Here is a 21,562-nt window from a genome sequence, read left to right on the forward strand (position 1 = left end):
CAGCCCTCAGAGACACCTCGCTTATGAGCTGGAAAACACAGCCAGACACAAACCACAACACACACACCGCACCCAACACACAAACGCACTATACTCTATCCCAAAACACAGCCAGACACAAAATCACACAGCACCCTAACCCAACATTGCATCCTAACCCAACACACACATAGCCAACACACCGAAACCCAAGACACAGTCAGTCACACTGCACCACAACCCGACACACACTATGAAGTAACCCTACCTACAAACACACTGGAAAACAACCCGACACACACTATGAAGTAACCCTACCTACAAACACACTGGAAAACAACCCGACACACACTATGAAGTAACCCTACCTACAAACACACTGGAAAACAACCCGACACACACTATGAAGTAACCCTACCTACAAACACACTGGAAAACAACCCGACACACACTATGAAGTAACCCTACCCACAAACACACTGGAAAACAACCCGACACACACTATGAAGTAACCCTACCCACAAACACACTGGAAAACAACCCGACACACACTATGAAGTAACCCTACCCACAAACACACTGGAAAACAACCCGACACACACTATGAAGTAACCCTACCCACAAACACACTGGAAAACAACCCGACACACACTATGAAGTAACCCTACCCACAAACACACTGGAAAACAACCCGACACACACTATGAAGTAACCCTACCTACAAACACACTGGAAAACAACCCGACACACTAACCGAACACACAATGCACCACAATAAAGAGAGACTCATTCAAAACAACCATCAACAACCATAGTTCACGTTACAGTTTTAATATATTCAATTATTTTCACCAAAAGTGATACAGACCTCATTGATTGATGAACACATTTTTGGTTACCTGGTCTGGGGAGACACAAGAGTCTCTGGTCTGGGGAGAAACAAGAGTCTCTGGTCTGGGGAGAAACAAGAGTCTCTGGTCTGGGGAGAAACAAGAGTCTCTGGTCTGGGGAGACACAAGAGTCTCTGGTCTGGGGAGACACAAGAGTCTCTGGTCTGGGGAGACACAAGAGTCTCTGGTCTGGGGAGAAACAAGAGTCTCTGGTCTGGGGAGAAACAAGAGTCTCTGGTCTGGGGAGAAACAAGAGTCTCTGGTCTGGGGAGAAACAAGAGTCTCTGGTCTGGGGAGAAACAAGAGTCTCTGGTCTGGGGAGAAACAAGAGTCTCTGGTCTGGGGAGACACAAGAGTCTCTGGTCTGGGGAGACACAAGAGTCTCTGGTCTGGGGAGACACAAGAGTCTCTGGTCTGGGGAGACACAAGAGTCTCTGGTCTGGGGAGACACAAGAGTCTCTGGTCTGGGGAGACACAAGAGTCTCTCTGGGGACACAAGAGTCTCTGGTCTGGGGAGAAACAAGAGTCTCTGGTCTGGGGAGAAACAAGAGTCTCTGGTCTGGGGAGAAACAAGAGTCTCTGGTCTGGGGAGAAACAAGAGTCTCTGGTCTGGGGAGACACAAGAGTCTCTGGTCTGGGGAGACACAAGAGTCTCTGGTCTGGGGAGAAACAAGAGTCTCTGGTCTGGGGAGAAACAAGAGTCTCTGGTCTGGGGAGAAACAAGAGTCTCTGGTCTGGGGAGAAACAAGAGTCTCTGGTCTGGGGAGAAACAAGAGTCTCTGGTCTGGGGAGAAAGAAGAGTCCTGTTGAAATGAAATGCAGCAGAAACATTGATGCTCATTGCTGACAATAGATTGCCACAGTGTAAAAAAATATGATGAGGTGTGTGTATGAGTGTGTGTACCGTATGAGGATGTGTAAGCATGAGAGAAACAATATCAATCTCTTTGCCTGCATGTAGTGTGTATTTGCGTGACAGAGAATGAAAGAGGAAGAAGAACTGAGATTGGGAGACAGAAATAAATGTTGTGTATGTGTGAGTGTGAGTGTATGTGTGTTTTTGCATGCATGTGTATGAGACCTCTCCATGGCAGCTGTGCATTTCTCCCTGTGTTGGAGGACTGGGGCTAGGGGGCGCTGTAGACTCTAGGCCTGGGCCAGGGCCTGTTTAAGGTCTCGGAGCAGCATTGAGCCCATGACACTCTTCTCTGTGTTGATGGTGATCAGGGCTGTAGACGACTCCCTCAGCTCCACCGTCACCAGCACCACAGCTCCACTACTGGCCGTCTTACCAGCAAACCTACAGGGAACAGGAGATACAAGACTGGGTTACAGCACTAACTGGATACTGGGTTACAGGACTGACTGGATACAAGGTTACATGACTGACTGGATACCAGACACAGGGTTACAGGACTGACTGGATACAAGGCACAGGGTTACAGGACTGACTGGATACAAGGTTACATGACTGACTGGATACAGGGTTACATGACTTACTGGATACAGGGTTACATGACTGACTGGATACAAGATACAGGGTTACATGACTGACTGGATACAGGGTTACATGACTGACTGGATACAGGGTTACATGACTGACTGGATACAGGGTTACATGACTGACTGGATACAGGGTTACATGACTGACTGGATACAGGGTTACATGACTGACTGGATACAGGGTTACATGACTGACTGGATACAGGGTTACATGACTGACTGGATACAGGGTTACAGGACTGACTGGATACAAGGCACAGGGTTACAGGACTGACTGGATACAAGGCACAGGGTTACAGGACTGACTGGATACAAGGCACAGGGTTACAGGACTGACTGGATACAAGGCACAGGGTTACATGACTGACTGGATACAAGATACAGGCTTACAGGACTGACTGGATACAAGATACAGGGTTACAGGACTGACTGGATACAAGATACAGGGTTACATGACTGACTGGATACAAGATACAGGCTTACAGGACTGACTGGATACAAGATACAGGCTTACAGGACTGACTGGATACAAGATACAGGCTTACAGGACTGACTGGATACAAGATACAGGGTTGCATGACTGACTGGATACAAGATACAGGCTTACAGGACTGACTGGATACCAGATACAGGGTTGCATGACTGACTGGATACAAGATACAGGCTTACAGGACTGACTGGATACCAGATACAGGACTGACTGGATATACAGCGGCAAGAAAAAGTATGTGAACCATTTGGAAATACCTGGATTTCTGCATAAATTGGTCATAAAATTTGATCTGATCTTCATCTAGGTCACAATATACAAACAGTCTGCTTAAACTAATAACACACAAACAATTACACGTTTTCATGTCTTTATTGAACACACCGTGTAAACATCCACAGTGCAGGTTGGAAAAAGTATGTGAATCCTTGAATTTAATAACTGGTTGACCCTCCTTTGGCAGCAATAACCTCAACCAAACGTTTTCTGTAGTTGTGGATCAGACCTGCGCAACGGTCAGGAGGAATTTTGGACCATTACTCTTTACAAAACTGTTTCAGCAATATTATTGGGATGTCTGGTATTAACTGCTCTCGAGGTCATGCCACAGCATCTCAATTGGGTTGAGGTCAGGACTCTGACTGGGCCACTCCAGAAGATGTATTTTCTTCTGTTGAAGCCATTCTGTTGTTGATTTACTTCTGTGTTTTGGGTCGTTGTCCTTTTGCATCACCCAACTTCTGTTGAGCTTTGGCGGACAGGTAGCCTAACATTCTCCTGCAAAATGTCTTGATAAACTTGGGAATTAATTTTTCCGTCGATGATAGCAAGCTGTCCAGGCCGAGGCAGCAAAGCAGCCCCAAACCACGATGCTCCCTCCACCATACTTTACAGTTGGGATGAGGTTTTGATGTTGGTGTGCTGTGCATTTTTTTCTCCACACAGTCTTGTGTGTTCCTTCCAAACAACTCAACTGTAGTTTCATCTGTCCACAGAATATTTTCCAGTAGTGCTGAAGAACATCCAGGTGCACTTTTGCAAACTTCAGACGTGCAGCAATGGATTTTTTCGACAGCAGTGGCTTCTTCCGTGGTGTCCTCCCATGAACACCCTTCTTGTTTAGTGTTTTACGTATCGTAGACTCGTCAACAGAGATGTTAGCATGTTCCAGAGATTTCCATCTTTAGCTGACACTCTAGGATTCTTCTAAACCTCACTGAGCATTCTGCGCTGTTCTCTTGCATTCATCATTGCAGGATGGCCACACCTAAGGAGAGTAGCAACAGTGCTGAACTTTCTCCATTTATAGACATTTTGTCTTACTGTGGACTGATGAACATCAAGGCTTTTAGAGATACTTTTGTAACCCTTTCCATCTTTATGCAAGTCAATAATTCTTAATCTTAGGTCTTCTGAAATCTCTTTTGTTCGAGGCATGGTTCACATCAGGCAATGCTTATTGTGAATAGCAAACTCAAATTTTGTGAGTGTTTTTTATAGGGCAAGGCAGCTCTAACCAACATCTCCAATCTCGTCTCATTGATTGGACTCCAGGTTAGCTGACTCCAATGAGCTTTTGGAGAAGTCATTAGCCATGGGGTTCACATACTTTTTCCAACCTACACTGTGAATGTGTAAATGATGTATTCAATATAGACAAGAAAAATAAACAAATAACACACAAATTATTGTAAGCACACTATGTTTGTCCATTGTTGTGACTTAGATGAAGATTGGATCAAATTCGATGACTAATTTATGCAGAAATCCAGGTAATTCCAAAGGGTTCACATACCCTGTCTTCTAAAGTGGCAAGAAACAGTAACAGAACCAACTAAATACAGGAATGACTAGATACAAGGTAACATGAATTATGACAATGCACATTTAGTCTTTCAGTCTAGGGTGTCACTAAGTTTAGGGATGTAAGTTAAGGTTGCATAGCTGACCTATAAACTTCATGAAATTAACAACCAATGTGTGTTTCAGCTGCCAATACTCTTAAAGGAAGAATCCACTCATTCCTTTAATTTACAGTGTTAAATAACACTAATGTGTGAAAAATATTTTGGGGTGAACAAATGTAGCATTTTGGCATTATAATAAAGTTGGAAGCAACATGGAAAATCGTTGTGGAAATCCGTTGCTGCTCAAGTCCACTACAAAATCCACAATGCAATGCTCTTTCTATGGGCTGGCTAGCTACACACAATAATACCAAAGACAATATCAGCATGTAACGGAGCTAAACTCAGCAAAAAAAGAAACGTCCTCTCACTGTCAACTGCATTTATTTTCAGAAAACTTAACATGTGTAAATATTTGTATGAACATAACAAGATTCAACAACTGAGACAAACTGAACAAGTCCCACAGACATGTGACTAACAGAAATTTAATAATGTGTCCCTGAACAAAGGGGGGGGGGCTGATACTGACTGTTACTAGCTGCATTAAGCACTGGAGTGCATCTCCTCCTCATGGACTGCACCAGATTTGCCAGTTCTTGCTGTGAGATGTTACCCCACTCTTCCACCAAGGCACTTGCAAGTTCCCGGACATTTCTGGGGGGAATGGCCCTAGCCCTCACCCTCCAATCCCAGATGTGCTCAATGGGATTGAGATCCGGGCTCTTCGCTGGCCATGGCAGAACACTGACATTCCTGTCTTGCAGGAAATCACGCACAGAACGAGCAGTATGGCTGGTGGCATTGTCATGCTGGAGGGTCATGTCAGGATGAGCCTGCATGAAGGGTACCACATGAGGGAGGAGGATGTCTTCCCTGTAACGCACAGCGTTGAGATTGCCTGCAATGACAAGCTCAGTCCCAGACCATGACGGACCCTCCACCTCCAAATCGATCCCGCTCCAGAGTACAGGCCACGGTGTAATGCTCATTCCTTCGACGATAAACGTTAATCCGACCTCACCCCTGGTGAAACAAAACCATGACTCGTCAGTGAAGAGCACTTTTTGCCAGTCCTGTCTGGTCCAGCGATGGTGGGTTTGTGCCCATAGGCGACATTGTTGCCGGTGATGCCTGGTGAGGACCTGCCTTACAACAGGCCTATAAGCCTGCAGTCCAGCCTCTCTCAGCCTATTGTGGACAGTCTGAGCACTGATGGAGGGATTGTGCATTCCTGGTGTAACTCGGGCAGTTGTTATTGCCATCCTGTACCTGTCCCACCGGTGTGATATTCGGATGTACCGATCCTGTGCAGGTGTTGTTACACGTGGTCTGCCAGTGCGAGGACGATCAGCTGTCCGTCCTGTCTCCCTGTTGCGCTGTCTTAGGCGTCTCACAGTACGGACATTGCAATTTATTGCCCTGGCCACATCTGCAGTCCTCATGCCTCCTTGCAGAATGCCTAAGGCACGTTCACGCAGATGAGCAGGGACCCTGGGAATCTTTCTTTTTGAGTTTTTCAGAGTCAGTAGAAAGGCCTCTTTAGTGTCCTATGTTTTCATAACTGTGACCTTAGTTGCCTACCGTCTGTAAGCTGTTAGTGTCTTAACGACCGTTCCACAGGTGCATGTTCATTAATTGTTTATGGTTCATTGAACAAGCATGGGAAACAGTGTTTAAACCCTTTACATTGAAGATCTGTGAAGTTATTTGGATTTTTACGAATTATCTTTGAAAGACATTGTCCTTAAAAAGGGACGTTTCTTTTTTTGCCGAGTTTAGTTAGTGCAGTTTGTTTAGGCAATTTTACAGCTTTCAATTTCGGAGTCTACAATCTTACCATGTTGGGACGGCAGGTAGCCTAGTGGTTAGAGCTTTAGGCCAGTAACCGAAAGGTTGCTAGATCGAATCCCCGAGCTGACAAGGTAAAAATCGGTCGTTCTGCCCCTGAACAAGGCAGTTGCCCATGCTACGTCAATGGGCCGCGCGCTGCATTCTGGGCAATTCTGGGACAAGGAGCTCTACTTCAAGGAGTGAATTGGAGTCTATTGGGCGCCAGCTCAAAAACCCAACATTAGCATGAATTTCATCAACAACAAGTACATTACAAATCTTTTCCGAAATGTGAGATAATTAACATGCTATCTGTAGTATCGTATAGCTTTGGAATCGTGACATGATGTACTTTAGAGGAAAATAGACACGTTTCTCGACATATACACTGACTTTGAGAAGGGATTGCGTGGCGATTAGCTTAGCAATCGCGTGACACAGCATGACAACGTGAACGCGATTGGTCGAAAGTCTTCTGGGTGGGATTCCCATCTCCTTTCTATAATATCTCTGGTAACTGCACCATGCAATGCACCCTGGACTAAAGTGGCAGACAAACAGGAAAAATGTGCTAGACCATCCGTTAAGTTAGACATTTCTCGAGGTAGGAATATCGCAAAATTATGATCAATGGCTCATTCGAGAGAAGACATCCTTCCAAGTTATGACATCAGCCAGTATTGAAATCTGACATGTATGATAGAGGTTTTTGCGATCTAAATGTCGTATTCCTATTAACTTCCAGTGTAGTGAGAGTGACTTTATCACGGTGCTACGTCATACTGGCCGGATTTCTGCCTGCTTGAACGCTAATAACTCAGATACACATGAAAACTGAAATGACCCAGGGAGTCGATAGAACATCACTCAGAGATGCACAAAAACAATATAACATTCAAAATGTCTGAAACTTTCCTTTAACACACACCAAGCAGGCCCTCATAAATCCTCCATTAATACAATTCCCAAACACTACAAATCATGTAATTACCCAGCATTAGTGAGGGGGTGTCAGAGAGAGAGGGAGAGAGAGAGATAGCCAGTCTATTATCCAGCTGACTAAAAAGCCATTAAGGAGGAGAGACACTCCTTTTGTCAATCAAACACATTCACCCCCTTTCCCCAGAGAGAGCAATAGAGAGTGTGTGTGGGGGGACCCTCCCTCCCCCAGGAGAATTCTCAGCAGCGCGGTTTCCTAGGATACCAGCCCCACAGACAGGGGGACTAAAATGGGGCACACATGGTGCCCATTGAGGGTGCTAACAAGAGCCAGGCAGCGGGCCTGACCCAGGGTGACCCAACCCCTCTTTAGGGTGACAGGCCTGTGCTGGGCCCCCTTCTCCCTCTTCCCTGTCCCCTCTGGTGCCCCACGTGGCTGACACCACCCAGCCATCTGCCTCCGTTTAGCACTACATCCCTGGGACAAAGGCCCCCCGTGGACCCCTGGTTAGGCCTGACAAATACCCCACAAAGACCCGCTCTTAGAATTGACAAGTAGCCCTCCCTCAGGCCTGACAATACCTCAGTGAAGAGGAGCCCCCCACAGCAGATAGAGAAGGCTCAGAGCATGTTAGGAACAGGCCTGTAGACAGGACCAGGGGCCACTGGGCTGGCATTGTTTCAGTCTCTGGGTACAGCTAAACAACACCACCACCAACTAACACCCTATGGGATAGGGAGGAGGACACACCCTATGGGATAGGGAGGAGGACACACCCTATGGGATAGGGAGGAGGACACACCCTATGGGATAGGGAGGAGGACACACCCTATGGGATAGGGAGGAGGACACACCCTATGGGATAGGGAGGAGGACACACCCTATGGGATAGGGAGGAGGACACACCCTATGGGATAGGGAGGAGGACACACCCTATGGGATAGGGAGGAGGACACACCCTATGGGATAGGGAGGAGGACACACCCTATGGGATAGGGAGGAGGACACACCCTATGGGATAGGGAGGAGGACACACCCTATGGGATAGGGAGGAGGACACACCCTATGGGATAGGGAGGAGGACACACCCTATGGGATAGGGAGGAGGTCACAAATGTGCGCGCGCGCACACACACACACACACACACACACACACACACACACACACACACACACACACACACACACACACACACACACACACACACACACACACACACACACACACACACACACACACACACACGTGTGTCTGGCTCTGCCTCTGGGGAGCAGCTAAATTACCATCAACAGAGGAGAGGGAGTTTATCAGGCAGCTCTCAGTCCTCTGACTTAATTAAAATATTAGCCACTTCAACAGGACACACTCCACTGAAAACACCACTAATCCCTCCACTCCTTCATTCTACCCCTCCACTCCTTCATTCTACCCCTCCACTCCTTCATTCTACCCCTCCACTCCTTCATTCTACCCCTCCACTCCTTCATTCTACCCCTCCACTCCTTCATTCTACCCCTCCACTCCTTCATTCTACCCCTCCACTCTTTCATTCTACCCCTCCACTCTTTCATTCTACCCCTCCACTCCTTCATTCTACCCCTCCACTCCTTCATTCTACCCCTCCACTCCTTCATTCTACCCCTCCACTCCTTCATTCTACCCCTCCACTCCTTCATTCTACCCCTCCACTCCTTCATTCTACCCCTCCACTCCTTCATTCTACCCCTCCACTCCTTCATTCTACCCCTCCACTCCTTCATTCTACCCCTCCACTCCTTCATTCTACCCCTGCACTCCTTCATTCTACCCCTGCACTCCTTCATTCTACCCCTCCACTCCTTCATTCTACCCCTCCACTCTTTCCTTTTCTCTTCTCGTTTAGCAATTGTGTAGGCCTAAATATGTCATTTTTCAAATGTACCAATCTAACGACTCCAATCTAAAAGCTCCGGCTACCAAAAACAGAGCTTTAGATATGTTTAAAAAACAGCACAAACGCTCATTTTAAAGCCCTACCCAGCCACTGTGTCCTGTGCTATAACCTCATTCCACGTAAGCTGCCTGAGGTGTGTGGTCACTGTGGCTTAAGGATTTTAGGGATGGGGGGAGATCTCTTGCTCTCTCTTCAGGCCAGAAAACAGTATGTTTCATTTGTCACTGGTTGGTGTGATTTAAGTGTCTCTGTGTGTGTGTTACTTCTGTGTACAGGTCTGTCTGGTTGGTGTGATTTAACTGTCTCTATGTGTGTGTGTGTTACTTCTGTGTACAGGTCTGTCTGGTTGGTGCATAATGAAACATTTTATCCTATAGTTCTGAGCTGTAGGCCTCTGGGCAGGATTCTCCCTGGTTCTGATTTCACACTGAGGACTAGAGACGACACACTGAGGTGACACACATCATGAAAATAAAAAATAAATGTAACGGGGCACAGTGAAGCATCATTTACAAACCAGACGTGAGCCCAACTACACACACACACACACAGTAGGGGTGATAGTGGTCCTAACCAGGTCATTGGTATGCCTATGCTCTCCCCAGGCAGGCGTGAGAGGGGCTAAACACTGGATTAATTGCAGCGTATGAAAAGAAAAGCAAACGATAACCCCCGGACTTAGAGAGGAGGGATTGGCATCGATCGGCAGACTGCTGCTAAGCATCACTCTCCAATTATGTGTGATTCTCCTCAGTGGAAGGAGCCTCTCCCTGATGCCATCTGCCTCCAGTACACCTCCAACACCCCACCATGCAAACACTAAGTGGGCTTCACCTTTACATTCAACCTCAGGCTGGGTCAGGAAGAACAAGGATCAGTCTGCCACCCACCACTACCAACTGGCTGTACGAGAGACATTACTGGATTGGATTTATGTTGAGCTTTTACAGCACTTTACATTATATGAATATTCAACCAAAAATTCCAGAAAAACATTTGAAGTAAACATAATAATGGTGTTTTGGACTGGTCCGACATATAGCGGCTGCCTGGTAGACAACACTAACAGGCCCTGGCTGGTTAAAGCCATTAATGCAGCAGCATGCTCCCAGCAACCCCACACTGAGCTGAGCTTAACTGGGCTTCACTGGCCATGTGGTCAGATGAATGTCCAAGACCAAGTGTCCTTCAGCAGGGTGGTCAGATCAGACCAGCTACAGCCAGATGGGTACTGCTATTAACCCCTATTAGAGAGCAGTACATTTCCCAGAACACCGCCATACGGACACTGAGTGACCACACTGCAGCCCATATGGACACTGATGACCACTAGAGAGAGGGAGATAGAGGTGTGTGTGTGTGTGTGTGTGTGTTGACCACTACACAACAGGGGGAGATGAAGGGATAAAGAACAGTTCACAAGGACAGTATACAGATGTGTTAAATGCAGAGTTGGGGATTGGGAAGAGAGAAGACTCACACTCAAACAGATATTGTTAGCAGTGTTATTGAATATGTTCATAAATAACCATTGCTACTACTGTTTATAATTGTTATTATTTGGAGGCACATTCAACAATAAAGCTCACAAACCCACTAAAAACTGGATAATAAAAAACAAATAAATATTATTAAGCCTAAAAGCGCTTTGGGCTGCAATTTGTTTGTATTATAGGTGATAATCAAATAATGATTTTTACGAGTAATAAAATTAAGGGGATAAAATACTGAACATCTTCATTAATTTAAGATTAATAGGACAAAAAGTATATTTGCATTTAACTCCATTTCAGTCATCACCAAATGGAAATAAAATTGGATATATAAATATGTTATATTGAAGCAAAGTAAACACAGCTTAAAATTCCCAAGGTGCACTTTTAAAAATGAAGGTCTCTAACCAACCAATGCATACAAATACGATCACATTTGCTTTCAAACGGAGTGAAAAATAGAGCAGATTTATTCTATTCCCCCTGTTTAGACACAAACAAGAACAGCTTTTTCTACATTTGCTTTTCTGCTTGATTTATTGCCAGCCTCCTTTCCATCAATCTATTGGGCTGTGTTGAGGTGGTTAGGTTTTCCTCCGTTAGTAAGGGCAGCTTGTAGAGAGTAGCAGTGCTGCACCCTGCTGGTGATGAACAGGACTGCATGGCTGAGAGGGAGAAGAGGTGCACTATACACCCATGTACACATGCGCACAAACCTGATATGCAGCTAGCTTTTTTCCTTAAATTATTCTAATAGCCACAATATCAAATGTAATATAGTATTGTGGCTAATACCACCACACAATATAAACATGATACCATGTAAGATCATCACTTCAAGGCTGAACCCTGACCTCAAGGGAGAGTGCCTAATTTGTGTGCTGGTGCCCAGGCAGGAGAGGCCTGTCCCTAGGGAGGAGAGGGTCCTAGTGGAGTTCACCTCCATCACAGTAACATTAATGCAGTGTGACCTCCACAATGAGCTCTCAGTGTGTGTCTCCCCTCACATCGATCCTTCCTGTGTGCATTTGTGTCAACACTGGTCTGTGTGTGTGTGTACACGCGCGTGTGTGTGTGTGTGTGTGTGTGTGAGAGTGCGCTCTAGTAGTTGTGCAGCATCAATTATAACCCCACCTATGAGATACCTCTTCGGTACTTTCAGATCTGAAGAAAACGGTGGACGGCTCCAGCTAACCTAACTTCCAGTACACCTATCTGACTCCTTCAGATGTGCAGAAGGGGAGGCTGCTAGCCCAGGGGTCGTCTTTGGACCAGGTCCATGTCATCATTGCGAGACCAGAGGAGAGCGTGTCGTCATTAAAGGACAGTGAGGAGAGTGTGGCTTCCTCCCCAGCCGTCAGCCAGCCAGCCAGGCAGCAGAGAGAGATTGATAGCCCAGAGTCATTTGTCCTATTGGTTATTCTAAATGAAGTATGGGCTTATTGGAGGCAGGCCTCTCCCACCGGCTAACATTGATTTCCACTCACTCTCCTCTACTCCTCCCAGCTCCCTGTAACCTTGTGCTAGTGTCTCATTCCTCCTCTTTCTTTTTCCTTCTCTCCATCTCTCCCTTTCTCCCCCTTGGTTTTTCTATCCCCTTCTGTTTATCCCCCGTCCTCCCTCTCTCCCCCTAAGATCCCTTATTTTCAGACAGTTGGATAGACAGGGAGGGAGGTAGAGACAAAGTAAAAGAGGGACAAAGTGGGAGACAGATGGAAAGATAGGAGAGACAGAAAGAGGGACAAAGAGGAAGTGAAAGAGAGACAGGTGAGGAAACAGAGAGAGAGAGCAGGAGAGAGATAGATGGAGGGGTAATTATCCGTCAGGTGTGTGTGTGTGCGTGACGGAGAAGGAAGCTCATTAGCACACCCTGTGTACACCAATTACACAGCAAGACTTCACACACACCGTTCTCTAGGCATTCCCCTGGCAGAGCCGTCTCAGGCAGGGACACACACAGACAGTCAAACACATACGTGCAAAGCAGAGCCGAAAAAACAAACAAACCCACACGTTTGTTTTACTATTGTTGTGGGGACCAAACAATTCATTCCCATTCAAAATGCCAATCCCTTACCTTAAATAACCACACAAAAAACACAACACACACACCTGTGGACGTTGTCTTGACCGGATGGAACCACTCCCAGGTTGGCCACGGTTGCCACTGGTCTGCTGATTGGTTGGCTGGTCATGTTCTCTGCTGCCATGGTGATGGTTGCCGAGCTCTCGTTCATGCCCAGCAGTTTACCTGATTGGGTGAGAAACAGTTTAGTGAAATGATGCACTCACAACACATCTAGAGGTTGCTTTGCAGGTGCGCTGGAGAATAATATTCATTGACTGCACTCAATACCCTGTGACACACAGCCAGCACACTCTCCTCATTCTGACAGATGACAGGAAATGAACATAGTGCTTGAGAGCTTGACTGTGTGGAAGATGAAGAAAGTGCACCCAACATGCCAGAAATAGTTTTTAATGAGGACTGGAGTGAATGGCAGAGAGAGGGAGGGAGGCAGGTTAGAGTGAGTGGGGGACGACGACGACGACACACACACACACACACACACTACTCCATTCAGGTCAAAATAACAAATCTGTTTAAAGATCGCCTAAAGAGAAGGAAAGTTGTTCTGTTTAAAAGAGAGGGGTGGGTTAAATGTAGCCTTTGTCTCCTCTTCTCCCTGATTGCTGTGAGGAGTAGAGATCAGAAGCGGAATCTAGTGAATGAAGATTCATTAATGAATTAATCAGACAAGGAAGGCATTAGTAGACACTTAGAGAAGAGTGGTGGCCTACATACCGCATTCTCTCAACAGCTCTCCTCGGTGTGTGTATGTGAGTGTGTGTGTTTACAAGATATTTCAGCCACTCTTGGAGGACCATTGAAGTTGAATGGAAAATGTATTTTTATTATGAGGAATTTCTGCATTAAAGCCTCCATAAAAAGCAGGCCTGTATTATTGGAATCACTTATGAAGCCATTAACAACAAACTGCCTTTGTTGCTGCTTTGACTGGTGTGACTACAGCACACGGCTCAGTAACACTTTAACAGGGACTTATCCTAAACACCATGAAATACGGCGTGATTGGTCATGTTGAAGATAATGTAGGTAATGTTTAGTCTGACTGTGTAAGATAATGATTATGATATTTTTTGTAGTTAACGCTGTATGAAAGCTCACCTTGCTCCTTGCGGAAGTCCAGTTCGGTCATGGTGATGGGCAGGAAGAGTTCCCCTATGGCAGGCTGGATGGACACACTGAAATGGTCCTCCTTCGTACTGATGGACAAACAGGACAACAGTGAGTGTCGAAGGGCCACAACTATGTTAGTGTGTTATGTTTCTGTCCGTGTGTATAATAGTACTGTAGTGTTTTGCGATCATATACCTAATAACAAAATCAAGCTACCAGTAATGCTCAAACAAATGGAAATTAGGGGTGTGTGTATGTGACATTTTCTCTGTTCTGATTGCCATACAAAACAAACTGGGTGATTGGCATTTTGGCGCGGATTGATTTGCTCTGTCCCAAAAATGTTTTCTGATCAGCCTATTGATCAGCGAGCGGAGCAGAGCAGAAAGGTGGTGGCATAGACTGCTGTTCTGTTCTGCTCTGCTCTGGGAAGTCAGAGCAGAGTTCATTAATGAGGGGGATAATTGTTATCTCTGAAACAGGATCAATGGTGGGTGATGCCTCACCTGGGAGTCAGGTCAGAGAGGAGAGGAGGAAGAGGAGGGATAGAGAAGAGATGGAGATAACAGACCGGAAAAGGGGAGTTTTCTTCTACAGCTAGAAGAAAAGCAAGTTATGGATAGGAGGAGGAGGAAGAAGAGGAGGGAGAAGAGGAAGAGAGCCATGGCTGTTTCAGCCTCACTGTGTATAATGACTAGAAGACAGGGTATCTTACCACAGCTGGAAGTTGGCTGCTTGTGTTGAGTCATTGAAGTCGATGCCCATGAAAACAGTCACTGAGGCCTCCGGCTCCAGACACTCTGAGAACAGAGAAGAGGAGGATGAGAGGGAGAGAGGAGTGAGTGAAAAGGGCAGAGAGGGAGGATGGGGGCAGAAGTGAGAGAAGAGGAGGAAAGGAAGAGAGGAGTGAGTGACAAGGGCAGAGGGGAAGGGAGAGGGCAGGAGAAGAGAGGGAAGAGAGGAGGAAGAAAGGAGTGAGTGACCAGAACAGAGAGCGAGGTAGTGGGCAAAGGAAGACAGAGATGGAAGAGGGAAGAGAGGAGAGGAAGAGAGTGACAAGGGAGGGGGCAGAATGAGAAAGAGGAGGGCATTAGAGTGGAACAGACAGACAGGCATGCAGACAGACACTACTTGTGTTTTCTACTTCACAAAGCCAGGCCACTGCGTGTGAGAAATCCATCTTTCAATCTCATCCTCCGCAACGAGACCAAAAAAGAATAGCTTATTTCCAAAACAACAGGTTTGTCAAAGAGAATGTCAGGGTCTGAAGAGAGAGTGAAGGAGAGGAAGAGAGAGAGAGACAGAGAGGGTGGAGATGGCTATGTATAAAGTAGGACAAGAGAGAGGGATGAGAGAGATGAGGAAGGAAGAGGGAGAAAGACATGGAGCAGAGAGATCTGTGAGGAAGAGGATGAGGGAGAAAGATGAGGGAGAAAGAGGCCTAGAGGAGACAGATCGACAGAGTCATCCTCTATGCTCTCCTGAGCAGCCCTGTGTTTCAGCGTGGAACTCTGTTTCACACAGAGGAGAGGACCCTGGACACCAGAGGACAGACACTGAAAACAGAGACATCAAACACTCCTCTTCTCAACACTCCTGCCTCAAAGCTGCTTTATATCACCCCTCTTTCTCTCTCTTCCTTTTCCCCCCATCTCTTTAACTTCTTCCCTCGCTCATCTCACTCTTTCTCCTCCTCATCCCCCTCTACATTTTAGTTTTGAGAGGAAGGTGGACTTTACTACAGTAGATGAATACATGTAGATGCAGGTGTGGAAGCGCCAGATATGTTGAAATGCATTGTGAGCCATGCTACTGTAGGAACAGTGCTCTGTATCATTAATTTTTAAGACATTGTGATAGAGTAAGGTATTTCTTCCGCACTCACTTTCTCCTGCTCAATTTGAAAACCGACTCCACACACACACACACACACACACACACACACACACACACACACACACACACACACACACACACACAATCGATCCCAATTACCCAGTGTTTGGCAGCCTGAGTTCCTTCAATGCCCAATCAATCCACAGCCAATTGAAGCTTTTAACGTGCTTGAGCGCACACGACTTTTCTTTTTCATCTCTTCTTTTGCTTTTCTTTGATGTCTGCAGGGAGAGTTGGCCCAGAGGTGTGTGTGTGTGTGTGTGTTATGAATGTAGATATTCTCTAATCAATATGCCTTCCCAGGGATTATGTGGATTAATACGCCCAATCTCAGCTATAGAAGATCATAACAGAAAACAAGGTCTTGATGGTTTCCTATCATATAGGCTTATAGTCCTCCATAGTATAATGACCTAATACAGGGTCTGGAGTGACCAGCAGAGCACCTATTTTAAAATGTCACGGAACATAAGAGGCCTCATATAGATTTGTAAGAACGAGAGGTCATACCTGTATGTGCAAATGAATTCGTTTTACATGAAAATCATTAGGTCCTGGATGGCAGTGTGATGCAGGGTAGTTAAGGCCTTTCCCTCGACATGACATAATACGTAACCTGGATGATGTTTCTCGCTCTCTCGCTCTGGTGGGAGGGGCTATAGGAGGACGGGCTCATTGTAATGGTGGGAATGGAATTAATGGAAGGAGTCAAACATGTGGTTTTCATATGATTGATACCGCTCCATATATTCTATTCCAGCCATTACAATGAGCTTGTCCTATATACACAGTGTACAAAACATTAAAAACACTGTTGTGGTAATATTGAGTTACATCTGCACTGATTGAAGTGGATTTGTGACATCAATAAGGAATCATAGCTTTCATCTGGTCAGTCTCATTGAAAGAGCTGATGTTCTTAATGTTTTGTACACTCAGTGTACACCCTTGACTTATTCCACGTTTTGTTGTGTTACAAAGTGGGATTAAAATGGATTTAACGATCTACACAAAATGTCATGTCAAAGTCGAAGAAAAATTCTAACATTTGTAAAAGAATATCATGAAAAATAAAACAGGTTGATTAGATAAATATTAAACTCAGAGCCAATCAATACATGTTAGAGTCACCGTTGGCAGCGATTACAGCTGTAAGTCTAAGCGCTTCCCACACCTGGATTGTGCAACATTTTCTCATTACTCTTTTCTAAATTCTTCAAGCTCTGTCAAATTGGTTGTTGATCATTGCTAGACAACCATTTTCAGGTCATAGATTTAAGTCAGAACTGTAACTCGGCCAGTCAGGGTCATTCACTGTCTTCTTGGTAAGCAACTCCAATGTACTTTAGGCATTGTGTTTTAGGTTGTTGTCCTGCTGAAAGGTTCCTGGTGGAAAGCAGGTTTTCCTCTAAGATTTTGCCTGTGCTTAGCTCCATTCTGTAAATGTTTTATCCTGAAAACTCCCCAGTCCTAACAATTGATTACAAACGTACCCATAACATAACGCAGCCACCACTATGCTTAAAAATGTAGAGAATGGTACTAAGTAAAGTGTCGTATTGGATTTCCTCCAAACATATCACTTTGTATTCAGGACTAAAAGTTAATTGCTTTGCCACATTTTTTGCAGTATTACTTTAGTGACTTGTTGCAAACAGGATACATGTTTTGGAATATTTTTATTCTGTACAGGCTTCAGTCTTTTCACTCTGTCATTTAGGTTAGTATTGTGGATTAACTACAATGTTGTTGATCCATTCTCCTATTACAGCCATTAAACGCTGTAACTGGTTTAAAGTCACCATTGGGCTCATGGTGAAATCCCTGAGCGGTTTCCTTCCTCTCTTTTAACTGAGTTAGGCAGGACACCTGTATCTTTGTAGTGACTGGGTGTATTGACACACCATCCAAAGTGTAATTAATAACTTCACCATGCTCAAAGGGGATTTTCAATGTCTGCTTTTATTATTTTTACCCATCTACCAATAGGTGCCCTTCTTTGTGCGGCATTGGAAACCTCCCTGGTCTTTGTGGTTGAATCTGTGTTTAAAAATTGCACAGAGTGAGTCCATGCAACTTATTCTGTGACTTGTTAAGCAAATGTTTACTTGTGAACTTAATCAGCTTCTTGATATGCCACACCTGTCAGGTGGATGGCTTATCTTGGCAAAGGAGAAATCCTCACTAACAGGGATGTAAACACATTTGTACACAACATTTTACAGAAATACGTTTTTGTGAGTATGGAACATTTCGGGGAATTTTATTTCAGCTCATGAAACCAACACTTTACACGTTGCGTTTACATTTTTGTTCAGTGCATATACACTACAAAAGTATGTGGACACCTGCTCGTCGAACATCCCAAAATCATGGGCAATAATATGGAGTTAGTCCACCTTTGCTCCTCTGACAGCCTTCACTCTTCTGGGAAGGCTTTCCACTACATGTTGGAACATTGGTGCGGGGACTTGCTTCCATTCAGCCACAAGAGCATTAGTGAGGCCAGGCACTGATGTTGGGCGATGAGGCCTGGCTCGCAGTCGGCGTTCCAGTTCATCCCAAAGGTGTTCGATGGATTTGAGGTCAGGGCTCTGTGCAGGCCAGTCAAGTTCTTCCACACCGATCTCGACATTTCTGTATGGACCTCGCTTGTGCACGGGGGCATTGTCATGCTGAAATAGTGAAGGGCCTTCCCCAAACTGTTGCCACAAAGTTGGAAGCACAGAATCGTCTAGAATGTCATTGTATGCTGTAGATTTACGATTACCCTTCACTGTAACTAAGGGGCCTAGCCTGAACCATGAAAAACAGCCCCAGACCATCATTCCTCCTCCACCAAACTTTACAGTTGGCACACGATTTTTACGCACTACACGCTTCAACACTCGGTGGTCCCGTTCTGTAAGCTTGTGTGGCCACCAACGCTGAGCCGTTGTTGCTCCTAGAGGTTTCCACTTCACAATAACAGCACTTACAGTTGCCCGGGGCAGCTCTAGCAGGGAAAAAAATTGACGAACTGACTTGTTGGAAAGGTGGCATCCTATGTTGAAAGTCACAGATTTTCAGTATGGGCCATTCTACTGACAATGTTTATCTATGGAGATTGGATGGCTGTGTGCTGGATTTTATACACCTGTCAGCAATGGGTGTGGCTGTAATAGCCAAATCTACTAATTTGAAGGGGTGTCCACATACTTGGTCAGGTAGCGTATTATGTTATCTAACTCACCTATAGTATTGAAGCAGTGTATTATGTTATCTAACTCACCTATATCATTGAAACTTTGTATTATGTTATCTAACTCACCTATATTATTGAAGCTTTGTATTATGTTATCTAACTCACCTATATTATTGAAGCTTTGTATTATGTTATCTAACTCACCTATATTATTGAAGCTCTGTATTATGTTCTAACTCACCTATAGTATGTACATACAACCTCAATCAGCCTGACTAACCGGTGTCTGTATGTAGCCTCGCTACTTTTATAGCCTCGCTACTGTATATAGCCTGTCTTTTACTGTTGTTTTATTTATTTACCTACCTATTGTTCACCTAACACCTTTTTTGCACTATTGGTTAGAGCCTGTAAGTAAGCATTTCAGTAAGGTCTACACCTGTTGTACTCAGCGCACATGACAAATAAACAGTGTATTATGTTATCTAACTCACCTATAGTATTGAAGCAGTGTATTATGTTATCTAACTCACCTATAGCATTGAAGCAGTGTATTATGTTATCTAACTCACCTATAGCATTGAAGCAGTGTATTATGTTATCTAACTCACCTATAGCATTGAAGCAGTGTATTATGTTATCTAACTCACCTATAGCATTGAAGCAGTGTATTATGTTATCTAACTCACCTATAGCATTGAAGCAGTGTATTATGTTATCTAACTCACCTATAGCATTGAAGCAGTGTATTATGTTATCTAACTCACCTATAGCATTGAAGCAGTGTATTATGTTATCTAACTCACCTATAGCATTGAAGCAGTGTATTATGTTATCTAACTCACCTATAGCATTGAAGCAGTGTATTATGTTATCTAACTCACCTATAGCATTGAAGCAGTGTATTATGTTATCTAACTCACCTATAGCATTGAAGCAGTGTATTATGTTATCTAACTCACCTATAGCATTGAAGCAGTGTATTATGTTATCTAACTCACCTATAGCATTGAAGCAGTGTATTATGTTATCTAACTCACCTATAGCATTGAAGCAGTGTATTATGTTATCTAACTCACCTATAGCATTGAAGCAGTGTATTATGTTATCTAACTCACCTATAGCATTGAAGCAGTGTATTATGTTATCTAACTCACCTATAGCATTGAAGCAGTGTATTATGTTATCTAACTCACCTATAGCATTGAAGCAGTGTATTATGTTATCTAACTCACCTATAGCATTGAAGCAGTGTATTATGTTATCTAACTCACCTATAGCATTGAAGCAGTGTATTATGTTATCTAACTCACCTATAGCATTGAAGCAGTGTATTATGTTATCTAACTCACCTATAGCATTGAAGCAGTGTATTATGTTATCTAACTCACCTATAGCATTGAAGCAGTGTATTATGTTATCTAACTCACCTATAGCATTGAAGCAGTGTATTATGTTATCTAACTCACCTATAGCATTGAAGCAGTGTATTATGTTATCTAACTCACCTATAGCATTGAAGCAGTGTATTATGTTATCTAACTCACCTATAGCATTGAAGCAGTGTATTATGTTATCTAACTCACCTATAGCATTGAAGCAGTGTATTATGTTATCTAACTCACCTATAGCATTGAAGCAGTGTATTATGTTATCTAACTCACCTATAGCATTGAAGCAGTGTATTATGTTATCTAACTCACCTATAGCATTGAAGCAGTGTATTATGTTATCCAACTCACCTATAGCATTGAAGCAGTGTATTATGTTATCTAACTCACCTATAGCATTGAAGCAGTGTATTATGTTATCTAACTCACCTATAGTATTGAAGCAGTGTATATTGAGTCCTGTGGGGCTCCTGTCTCCAATGTGGATCTGTTCCAGAGGGTGGTCTGTGGTGTTGGTCAGGCTGATCTGGACTGACACCATGGTGGGCTGGTAGAGACAGGGCTGTCTGGGGAACTGGTACTGGGCTGACAGACCTTTACCTGTCATACGGTGCAGCAGGTCATGGCTCTTCTCTGGGACAAACGCTGGACCGCTCACCTGGAGAGGAAAGGAGAGAGCAGGGACAGAGCTGAGTAAACAGGGACACAAACACAGAGTGGACCAATGAGAATATGAAAAGGTCTGAAGAACAGAATGTTGGTTAACATTTTGACAAATATGGTCTTTGTCAGGTAACCAAACCCAGATAACCCCACATAGAAGTAGGTATGTTGTTTGGTGACGTAGGTCCAGCTCTCTTCATTAAATATCTACTTACCATAGGCTACTCCACTTACGACTGCAGGATAACTGAGGTTTT

At 44.5% G+C, this 21,562-nt stretch overlaps 1 protein-coding gene across 3 annotated transcripts in view; it reads right to left on the bottom strand.

Annotated features, from left to right (window-relative positions):
- Positions 1-794: 794 nt before the first annotated feature.
- LOC106568153 (adaptor related protein complex 3 subunit beta 1) overlaps positions 795-21,562 on the bottom strand; it is an 86,449-nt gene continuing 65,681 nt past the window's right edge. For all 3 annotated transcript variants that reach the window (XM_014138251.2, XM_014138242.2, XM_014138233.2), the window contains exons 23-27: positions 21,072-21,300; positions 14,887-14,971; positions 14,160-14,257; positions 13,082-13,220; positions 795-2,169 (exon numbers count right to left, since the gene is read on the bottom strand). In XM_014138251.2, the coding sequence (XP_013993726.1) occupies positions 2,016-2,169; positions 13,082-13,220; positions 14,160-14,257; positions 14,887-14,971; positions 21,072-21,300 (705 nt within the window). In that variant the 3' untranslated portion in view covers positions 795-2,015. The remainder of the gene's footprint in view (positions 2,170-13,081; positions 13,221-14,159; positions 14,258-14,886; positions 14,972-21,071; positions 21,301-21,562) is intronic.

This window comes from Salmo salar, chromosome ssa01 (genome assembly GCF_905237065.1).
Source record: "Salmo salar chromosome ssa01, Ssal_v3.1, whole genome shotgun sequence".
Classification (NCBI taxonomy): Eukaryota; Metazoa; Chordata; class Actinopteri; order Salmoniformes; family Salmonidae; genus Salmo; species Salmo salar.